This window comes from Choristoneura fumiferana, chromosome 16 (genome assembly GCF_025370935.1).
Source record: "Choristoneura fumiferana chromosome 16, NRCan_CFum_1, whole genome shotgun sequence".
Taxonomy (NCBI): domain Eukaryota; kingdom Metazoa; phylum Arthropoda; class Insecta; order Lepidoptera; family Tortricidae; genus Choristoneura; species Choristoneura fumiferana.
In genome coordinates this window covers 135,154-146,677 of record NC_133487.1, presented here as the reverse complement: position 1 = coordinate 146,677, position 11,524 = coordinate 135,154, and the positions used below count along the sequence as shown (strand labels likewise).

General features: G+C 41.3%; 2 protein-coding genes across 2 annotated transcripts in view; one reads left to right on the top strand and one right to left on the bottom strand.

The window, feature by feature from the left end:
- Window positions 1–2,321: 2,321 nt before the first annotated feature.
- Window positions 2,322–11,524, top strand: part of LOC141436460 (uncharacterized) — a 35,698-nt gene continuing 26,495 nt past the window's right edge. Inside the window, exon 1 of the mRNA XM_074099449.1 lies at window positions 2,322–2,481. Coding sequence (XP_073955550.1) covers window positions 2,416–2,481 — 66 coding nt within the window. The 5' untranslated portion in view covers window positions 2,322–2,415. The remainder of the gene's footprint in view (window positions 2,482–11,524) is intronic.
- The window catches only part of LOC141436257 (MAU2 chromatid cohesion factor homolog), an 11,072-nt gene continuing 4,086 nt past the window's right edge, over window positions 4,539–11,524 (bottom strand). Inside the window, exon 6 of the mRNA XM_074099160.1 lies at window positions 4,539–4,562. Coding sequence (XP_073955261.1) covers window positions 4,539–4,562 — 24 coding nt within the window. The remainder of the gene's footprint in view (window positions 4,563–11,524) is intronic.

Below are 11,524 nucleotides of genomic sequence, written 5' to 3'. Positions count from 1 at the left end.
AGTACCCAGTCGAAGAAAAGGTATTGTATGCAACGTAGTATAAGTAAGTCAAAAAAAGCTTGTGGCTTCGTGGGGGTTCGCTAAAGCTCACATCGTAGGTAACTCACGCCACTCTCCTTTTTGGAACCCTGTTATACAACTGTTACATAAAATACTATAACTAACTGCCGGTACTAGTACCGCCTACGGTCGGTTTGGTCCTGCTCAGTCTCCAAAATTAATTTAAAAGTCATCTATAATATCTATGTACTAGGTACTTTTTATGTCTTGGTAGTAGTTAGAGGACCGTAGTTAGGAAAGTTTATCTGAACCGCTACTCTTGCATAACTAAGCGATATCTTTTAAAATGATTGCACCTTAATTTTAATGCTTCAGGAAATTAGGAATTTAAGTTGTGTGGATTAAAATCACCTTGAACTTGCTTGTGGGTAAACATTTTGGCAGAACGTGGTTAAACGTGATTGACAGGGCTGGAGTAACGGTATGCAGGAGGGAACTGGTTCCGCCGCCGCCCAGTGTTGCCAACGTAGGCGATTTGGCGCCAATTAGGCTACTCAGGATGAAAATCGGCAACATAAAATTCTAAATGGCGTTGGCGCCTTAAAGGCTCCTTGAAGAACAAGGTCCTGATAGTTGAACGAAATAATCACAACACAAGCCTAAAAGCCTAACAGCCTTATTCATAAAAAATCCTTAATTCAGGTTTGATCGGTCTGTTACTTAGCAGACTGATTAAGCTTGTTAGACGGTTGTCAAGAAGTATGATTCATAAACGTTTGCTAGCAGTCTGCTAGTTGTTGAGCTGCTGATAGACGGATCAGACGCGTTATGTTGGCCATCTTGACAAATCAAAGACAAAAAAGGGCCTAATCGAATATTCAAAAAAAAAAATTGACAGTAGTGACAGCAAATTAGCAGGATAAAAATAAAAAGCGAGATGTTTATTTTCCCGCCATTTTCGATCCGGATGTTTATGTTGTACCTAAGTGCAAAAAGCCGTAATTATGTTAATCATCCTAATAATTTTTTTTTCATATTTATTGTTAGCAAAGTAGCAGTAATAAATACCTAATTTAGAGGATTTTTAAATACAAATTCCTGAAAATAAATTTTCCTGGATTTTTTTAAATCTTTGCGTAACCCTCCCTTCACTAAAAATATCTTCGGTATGGTTTTTTGCTCTTGTCAAAGTCAGCTGTTCAAACTTGTGGCGGCCATTTTTTGACTTAGCAGGGAGATAAAGCAGGGTCTACGATCCTCTAACTTTAGCAGAGCCTTGATCGACTGACTAGCGCTAACAGACGTTTATGAATCATGTTTTTTAACTTTTTTAGCATCGGGCCTTCAAGGAGCCTTCAAGGAGGCTATAACTTTTTATGAATAAGGCTGTAAAGGTCCAAATGCCAAAGCTTCAGACCTTCGATATTTTGTGACAGATATTTGTGATGCCATCTCTGTTTGTGTTATCTGAATAAACAAAGACGGCATTACATTTATCCGACCCTTAAAAATTAACAATAAGTGGTGAAAGAGCAGGGCTACTACGAAACTCGAAGTTCGTGTCGTGCGGTCCCTCTGACACTTATACTATTTAATTCGAGAGCGAGAGGGACGGTACGATACGAACATCGAGTTTCGAGTTTCGTAGTAGCCCTGCAGCCCCTTAGCGTTATGAAATTTGACACTCGAAATGGAATAATACATAGGCTACTTTTTTAGGCTACCTCAGTTCGAATTTGGCTACATTAGGCTACTCAAGCTGTGAAAAATGGCGATATGAGGTTCTGAGTTGTTCTCAACACTGCTGCCGCCCGCGGGCCGCCGCCGCGCGCCGCGCTGCCTCACGGATTCTGTTGCCTCAGGCCCTCAGGCATGTCGTCATCTTCATGTCACACGGCAAAAAAAACTTAGTAAGTAGGTACACATCTATCTCTATGCTATGTAGGTACATACATACAACTGTACATTGCAAATAATGGACGTCAATGTACTGAATCAATGAATAAGAAATGCAGTCATGTAGGTAGAGTCATGTAGAGTCATGGTGTCATGGTGGAGTTATTTATGCGTCATTAAACATTTGCATAATCTGAAGAGAGTCGATGAGAGGAGATGCAAATAGGGTCAAGAGGTCAGCGCGCAAGTGGACCAATTGAATTAGATAAGAAACACGGGCGAGAGACGGGACGGGCGCAGCGCAGCGGCGGCTTCCTAAAGCTGGCTGATGCGGCGGGTGGTGGAGGTGGAAGCTCGGCGGGCCGGAGGGGGGGGGCGGCGCGGCGGCGGTGCGCGGCACGGCTCCGGCCGGCAGCGGGCAGGCGGCAGTGCCTTACGAGCCGCCGGCGACGCGCGTCCGCCCTTCGCCGTCTCCGCGCTCCGCCCGCATGCGCCGCGCGGACCCCGAGCCCCGCTGACATGGCCTGCGCCCGCGGAGTCTGCACCGCAGACAAGATATTCATCTTCATCAACATCGGCTTCGCGGTAACTCTCCCTTTATCTTTGTTTATATCCTGGACCCTTTTCAATGATTCCGAGATGTGTGTGTTGTCGTGTGATTTAATAATTACCATAGATATTAACTTTTCGAGTGAAAATACACTTACGTGAAATAATTAATCAGTAGGTACTGTATTTTTAGAAATAGGCACGTAATAGTAGTAATAGAGTATGAGGTTTCCTTGTGAACAGTAAGTTTACAAACAAATGCAAATGCCCGCGAAGTGGGAGGAGCCGTCGCAGCTGCCGGCGGCGGCGCCTGCGACACCGGTCCCGGCACCGCCACTGCAGCACTCACTACCCGACTGCCCGAAGGAGGGTTATTTTAACAAATCGTTGAACTTATTTTTTTTCACACCTCGTTCAGAAAAGTAACTTTTGAGCAAAGTACAAGTTTTCTGTTTAATTCTTTTCTAAGTGTTTTATTGCAAATGCCAATTTTTGAAGTTGATAATTGTAAAGCCACGCTATTTTCTAAGCTGGTTGTTCTTTAATAATATTTAGATTTTTTTTTCAAGTTTCTTAATGCTCGGTGTGAAAAGTGTGTGTATGCACCATTCTGGAGCAAAATTATTTTCATCTTGGGCGTTAACACTTGAATCCCTCGTTACGCTCAGGATTCTACTTTATAATCCCTCGCTACGCTCACGATTCTAATGTAGAATCCTTCGCTACATTCTGGATTCAATGTACGCCTTCGCTGTAAATACACCATTTTGCTCCCTTGTGACACAAATAACTATTGTAGTGCCTTGTATATTTCATGTCTGACTGAATTCCAAATACTCTACACGTTCTGTTCAATGTTTTGATATCCTAATTCAAAGGAACTGTCTCGTGCTATGGTGAATAAATGATTGATTTCATGGAATCTGATGACTGAAACAAAGGACAGCTTCTGCTGTCATGCTCAATTACTAGGTACCTACATAAACAAACGCGACGAACTCGACAACAAAGCTATATTAATTGTTTTTGCTATAAGTAGGTTTACAAGTATGATAATTATACCTAACCTTTTTAGGGTTCCGGAGCCAAAATGGTAAAAACGGAACCCTTATATTTTCGCCATGTCTGTCTGTCTGTCCGTCCGCGGCTTTGCTCAGGGACTATCAATGCTAGAAAGCTGTATTTTGCACGGATATATATGTAAACTATGCCTACAAAATGGTACAATAAAAAAAGTGTTTTTAGGGTACATCCCATAGACGTAAAGTGTAAGTGATTTTTTTTTCTCATCCAACCCTATAGTGTGGGGTATCGTTGGATAGTTCTTTTATCTATAGAAAAATATTACTTATTTTTTTGTAATGGCTACGAAACCCTATTTCGGGCGTGTCCGCCACGCTCTTGGCCGGATTTTAAGTAACTTTCTGTCTTTCTCTTTATACACTTTTACGGTGAGATGACTACGGTGTGCTTTATGACTGAGTCAAGAATACCAACCTATGCCGATAAGGTTGAATTACCACAGTTGCACCGTACGGGTTAACGGCGCAACCCCAAACATGCCGTTCCCGGCCCGCGTCCCGGGCTACCTGCCTCCCCGACCTGCTCAACAGGCAGCTGCCAGCGGCGCCATTGTTTGTTGTTCCGTCCGTCTGGCGCGCCCGCGCCCGCGCCCGCGACGACTGTTCCATTCGATCTATTCCTCCCGAATCACAATTCCTATTCATTGTGGTTATTGCCGAAGTTTGGCAAAATGCCTCCAATATCCGAGCTACTTCAGCAATCGCATAGATTTCGGTCCTCGTAAATGTTTATTTGCGATTCATATGTCACGCAGTGGCGATCGCGCGTCATGTCCCGTTTTATGACCACGATTGAACGTTTCGTATTTTATGCTAGGGCAAGTATCAGTAAAATTGACTAGGCAATAAATAAATGGTTTTAGACGGGCTGTCATAAGTTTTCAGAGGGCGAAGGAAGATAATAAAGTAAGATCAGTAGAAGGCCATGTTTCAGGTGAATCGCATTTTTTTACACGTATTGTTGCTGATAGTGTTATAGGTATTGGCAGTCAAGTAAAACGCGTCGTATGCTTACCTGAATATATCACTGATCCTCTGAAATGCAAATCTCTCACTATTAACATCGGCTTCCAAAAACCCCCCTCAACGAGGTTCCGTCCGAGTGGTCGCGGCACCCGGTGCCCCCTTCGTTTTAATTCTGCAATGACAGAAAATCCGACCACTTCCATTTCGAAGCTAAGAATTCTTAATTTCGCCATAAACTTAACAGTACAAAAGTGGGTTGCATCATGTAACCAGTCGCCAAATCTACGGCACAGAATATAATATTATACTTAGTACTAATACTACTAATCTACGGTTAAGTAAAATTCTACAAACCACTATTTACTTAACCGGAGATTTGACGGTGGCTTGTTGTAACTTGTTGCTCACACTAAATAATTAAATATTGGATATTGTTTGTTAACTTTTAATAGGTACCTCGTAGGCAAAACATTAATGTGTAATTGTGTACCACCGTACCTACACTACCTACACATGATCACATGAATCATTGCAGTAAATCCAAAACTTAACGTTCCTGATTTCATAAGTATTATACTTACTTACTTACTGTACTAAACTGTTTATAAGTAGCTCTTTCATTCCCGAGCCTCAACCTACTTCAATACCTTGCGTGATTGAATATCAAGCATGCTAATGCTAACTAATAACTATACACTGACGAGCAAAAATATCGAATCACTTTGTATGTATGGAGCTTTGCTAAGTAATAGTAGCAAACATGTTGTGCCCGTATCGCGCTCGCTGTAATAGCGTAAGTTAATTAGTTTTACGTGAGCTACGAAGTTCAAAGGTCCCTAAGTCTCGGGCACGTCTCCGCCACAAGTACATACGAGTAGATAGATACCATATCTGTAAACCATTGACATCTATGTACCTTACGGCTGTAAACGTAACGTAAACATTATGTCCTACTGTCCTACTAGACGGAAATCAAAATCGGACTCGTACAAATTTGTTATTTAGAATGGATTACCTACAGTACAGGCCGTAGTTAGAGCGTATGACGAAAGAGTTGATTTGGAAAGACCTTGATCGTCGGTTGGTGTTTGTGCGAGTGCTTAGCGCCGGGGCGGGGCCGCACAGCACAGCCGAGAGCTCACGCTCAGCTCGCAGCCGCAACAGCAACAGTCCAAGCAACATGACATGACATGACACACCAACTCGTTGTCGAAAATTTGTATTGCTATAATTTATTTTTAAATCTGATTGAAATTAAGCAGAACGACAATGCGCATCGAATTCCAGTGCCGCGAGGTCGTCGGAAACACATACATATGTACATACTTGGGTGAAATGGCCAAATTATCTGCCGATATAATTTGGCAGTTTGCCACCTCCTTTAAACATGCAATTAATACTTTTTCCTGGACATTCAAGGGATATTCCGTCATTCTGCTTATTTCGTTCCTGTACCTAGAGAATTGAAATGTATACGTATGTAACTGGTGTTTCAGCCCAGGTTCTAATAAGAATTCTTGACTTGTTTATGACACGGCACTAAACAGCCGCAACCGAATCCTGCAGGGCTACTACGAAACTCGAAGTTCGTATCGTACCGTCCATCTCGCTCTCGTATTAAATAGTATAAGTGACACGACACGAACTTCGAGTTTCGAGTCTCGTAGTAGCCCTGCAGCGCCGCGCTCGGCGGCTGCCGCGATGAATTAAGGATTAAATAAATGAGATGCCTCCGGAAAGGAAACAAGTGGGAAACAAAAGCGCGGCCGCGACGTCCGGCCCGCCGCCCGCCGACCGCGACAAAATTATGCCGAAAAGCGTTGCAAATCCGAGGCCCATGCAAATAAAGGGCAACACACACAGAGAGCGGGCGCGGGTCGTGCGCGGGCCCGCGACGGGCGTATTTGCATGGCGGTATATGGAAGCCTTCACACAGAACGCGGGCGCGGGCGCGGGTCGTGCGCGGCCCGCGCCCGTCGCCCGTCGTCACAAACAGCGCGCGGGCCGAGCGCAGAGTTACCAACTCTCAAAAATATTTATCCTAAAACTTAAGTTAAAACCCCTAAAATTGCTATAATTAATTGGAAATCCCCTAAAACATGTTAGTATAGGTAGTGCCACAAGAATTAAAGTGAATGATTACACACACAGCAACATGTCGTATAATGACATCAGGCAGGATTGTAAGTTTGATATACTTACCATTCAGTTTTTTTTTAATTTTCCACCCATCGGCTTACTTACATACAAAAAATCTCTACTTTACGTCTATGGGAGGTACCCACAAAATGTTTTTTTTTTTAAATTTTTCATTGTACAAGTATCATTTTGTCGGGATAGTTTTCATTATATATCCGTGCAAATATCAAGAAATAATGTGAAATATAAGAAATACAAAAAATATAAAAAGCAAAACTTCCCAAAATCCTTAAAATACCCATCCCAGTTATTTACCCCTAAATTTGAGGGGAAAACCCCTAATTTGGCAGCCGTGCCGAGCGGCAAATGGCCGGTGTTTGTATCGCGCCGCCGCTTTGACACGCGCCGCCTCTGTCAAAGGATGCCGCGTGCGATTTATGGCTTTACCTTCGCACGCGGCGTCCTTTGACAGGTAGGGTTGCAACGATATATCGAATTTTTGATAGTATCGATAACTTTGACTCCACAGTATTGATATATTAGCATTGCCTATCTACAGTGTGTTACTGGGCTACCGGCACCCAGGCTTTTTTTTTTAAGGGAAGTTAAAGATACGCTATTTCTGTAACTTAACCATTACATAAATTTAAATAATAAAGTAAAATCCACACTGTTAACTTTCTAATAAAAATATAATTGTCAGCCAAGCTAATTAAATTGACAAGTACTATATATAAGTAAATATTATAAATGCGAAAGTTTGTGTGCGTGTGTGTGTGTGTGTGTGTGTGTGTGTGTGTGTGTGTGTGTGTTGTTTGTTGTTACTCCTTCACACTAAAACAGCATTTCAATGACATTTGGTACGTAGATAGCTGGAATAACATAAAGGCTACTTTTTACAACCTTTTATTTAGTTTCACCTGTCCCGTTGTCTGTCTGTCCGTCTGTAGTCAAATTCTGCAAGTATATTTTGACCACTTCCAGTAGTCAGATTGACTTGAAATTTGGAATACTTATGTAAATTGTGTAACAATACAATAATCTGGTAGTGACATCCTGGTAGTTCAGCCAGGATCGTCTCCGCAGCACGGAACTCTTCAACGGTTAATAGCATCGACTTGAAATATGGTATGCAAATGTAGTTTGTGTGGTTGCAAGACTGTCAACAAAAAGTACAGTCACAAAAAAAAGCTTTTATTAAAATGTTTTTTTTTTACCAAAAACTTGCAAGTTAAATTTGACCCACTTGCCGGCATCCGATTGAGCTGAAATTTAGCATGCATGTGTAAATCGGATGACAATGCATTATTATTATGTCATGAAGCTGATCTGATGATGGAGCTGGAAGGTAACCATAGGAATCGGTAATTAAATAACGCAACCGCATCGAGTTTGGGCTCGTTTGATTCGTCTTGATGAGTACTTTGGTCGGGGTGAATATGCGACCCTCTAAACAGTTAAAAACAAAATTAAAAGAAAAAACCGACCAAGAGCCTATCGGACACGCCAAAATAGGGTTCCGTAGCCATTACGACAAAATTAAGTAATATTTTTCTAAGGATTTCGTATTTTATACGGAATCTCCCAAGTTAAAGTTGAATATTTCGCAAACAAATTACTGAAACGAAAAAAAGACCTATCCAACGATACCCCACACTGGCCACACTATAGGGTTGGATGAGAAAAAAATCACCCCCATTACGTCTATCGGAGGTAGCCTAAAAAAATTTTTATTTTTTTATTTTTATTGTACCATTTTGTCAGCATAGTTTACATATATATCCGTGCAAAATAACAGCTCTCTAGCATTGATAGTCCCTGAGCAAAGCCGCAGACGGTCAGACAGACAGACAGACAGACATGGCGAAACTATAAGGGTTGCGTTTTTGCCATTTTGGCTCCGGAACCATAAAAACCTTTTTCAAAACAAGCTTTTATTAGAAATAAATGAACTAAAAAGGAGAAATATATATTGTTTTTTATTCGACTGGATGGAAAACGAGCAAGAGGGTCTCCTGATGGTAAGAGATCACCACCGCCATAAACATCAGCAACACTAGGGGTATTGCAGATGCGTTGCCAACCTAGAGGCCTAAGATGGGATACCTCAAGTGCCAGTAATTTAAGTATCCATATTCAGTCTCTAGAACTTTAACTATATACACACGCTTTCTTATAATGACGAGTATTTAATTAGTAGGTACATACATGTAACTTAAATTATTTTTCCTTTTTAGTTTTCTAATAAAACCTTGTTTTTAAAAAGGTTTTTCCTTTTAATTTATTATATTATCCGATATTTCCACGGGATAGGGATGAGCTGGACGTCTGGAATAACACATAGAGAGAAGACGAGGTGACACGAGAATTGAAATTTGTATGGCAGCGCCCGCGGCGGCCCGCGGATAGGCTTGCACTATCGGTAACTTTTTTTTTATCCGGATATTTCGGATATTTGAAATCTCAGTATCCGGATATCGGTTATTTTGAATAATTTGAATAATTTTCCAAATATTTAAAGAAACGCTAAAAACAATTTAAAATTTGTTTCATCAGACGAATCGTGTTAATTAACTTAATCACTGATTGTCTTATACGCACGTAAAAATCATTATTTTATCACTTTAATGAGTGAAATAACTTGAAAACACTTTATAACTTCTCTGTCTCCTGCTTGTTGTTATTTCGCCTTACGGACCAAGAGCCCACGACAGCCAGACCTTCGTTATATTTTAAAGGCTGAAAGTTTTTTTTTATGCAAGGTGTTAATTTTTAATATACTGAAAACCGGAAAGCACTTTGCTCAGAAATACTCAGAATCGAGAGTAGATTCGATTCATCATGTCAGCCGAAAGAAGTCCACTGCTGGACTTAGGCCTCGCCCAAGGCTCTCCACTCAGACCAGTCTTGTGCTTTCCGCATCCAACGCAATTCAGCGATCTTAACCAGGTCGTCGCTCCATCTTATTGGAGGCCTACCGACGGCTCGTCTCCCGCTCCGCGGACGACATTCGAGAACCTTCTAACCCCATTGGCCAACAGTCCTGCGAGCACGCTCACTGCCACTTCAGTTTCGCAATTCTTCGGGCTATTTCGGTAACCTTAGTTCTACTGCGGATATCATCATTTCTGACTCTATCCCGTAGAGAAACCCCGAGCATAGACCTCTCCATAGCCCTTTAAGTGACTTTGGCTTCCTAATGAGGCCCATCGTTGGCGCCCACGTCTCAGATCCGTATGTCATCACTGGCCATACACTGGTCAAAGACTTTTGACTTCAAACACTGCGGTAATTTGGCCGAAAAGACACTGCAAAAGCTTCCCGAATGCTGCCCAGCCGAGTCGGATTCGACGAGTTGATCTCTTTCTCGAAGTTAGACCTACCTAACTGGATCGTTTGTCCCCGGTATACATAGTCGTCACAACTTCGAGCGCAGAGCCTCCGACTATACGGGAGCTGGCACAACATTAGACATGACTTTCGACTTGTCCATATTAATTTTTAAGCTAACTCGGTCGGAAACAACTCTGCTGAGGTCAGCGAGCATAGCACTGAGGTCCTCCATAGTCTCAGCCATGACTACAATATCGTCGGCGATTCGAAGGTGAGTGAAGTACTCCCCATTATTGTTAATGCCTCGTCCTTTCCAGTCCAGAACCTTAAAATCATCTTCCAATCCAGCGGTGACAGTTTCGGAGAGATCAATCTCCTTGTCTGACTCCCCGCTGCAAAGGAATAGGCTTCGTGCTCTGGTCCTGTAGTCGGACTATAACGAAGGATTATAACGATACTATAACGAAGGTCTGGCTCTTGCGGGCTCTTGCTCTATTTATAGAATAAATAACACAATACAATACAAAGCGTATTGTATTGAACATCAAAAAACATTCATTATAAAATGAAATCAGAACATAAAAGGTAGGGTAGGAGACGAGAAAACAGGGTCTAATCGCTAAAAAGCGATCTCTTCTTCTACCTTCTTATTCGACCTGACGATGTTATTAACATAGAATCAAGAAAAAAGGTGATCAAAGCAGGTGTGTGTAATGTAAGGTAAAAAATATATTGAAGATTGAAAAAATACATAAATATAATAATATTAATAAAATAACACATAATACATTACTTACATACACATTTACCAAAAATTCATCATCGCCACTACCATACTACCAAACAAGATGTTAAGAATGAACCTAACTAATAAGTATTGCATGTAAACCTTCCTAATACAAAAAGAAATGTATCTGTGTGGTATGCATACACTACACTAACCTCTCACAATGCGCGAGCGCGCGCTAATATCAGATATTCGAATTATCCAAATTATCCGGATAATGAAGAGCTTCCTATCCGGATTTGAAAATGGGCGGATATCCGGATAATATGGATATCCGGTTATCCGGATTGCAAGCCCTACCCGCGGATACTCGCGGCGGGCGCGCGAGAATGCATGCAAATTTCAATTCTCGTCTCGCTTGCCGTTGGAAATCACCATTAAGATTAGTTAACGCAGGTAGCAATAAATTCCAATCCAATAAAATAATAATTCTATTATTAAGTGCATGTATTATGTAAGTTCAAACACAATCACTGTATTGTTCATGAATAAATATTGAATTGAATTGTATTCTTTTACAGACGAAGTTGAAGGAAACAACTGTTTATCGACAATATCGCGTTGAACCGGTCGATAGTATCGATTATCGATCTTTTTAATTTCCGATATAATTAATTTTACCAGGCAACAGGCACTGGCGGTCTGAAAGGTTGGGTTACGTGAAAAAAAAATGTTGATAACTAATTAGATAAATATTATAATTAATTATGACATATCGTGTAGGTAAGTCAACGTATAAATAAGAGATCACTTTTGTACCTTGGCACTTTAA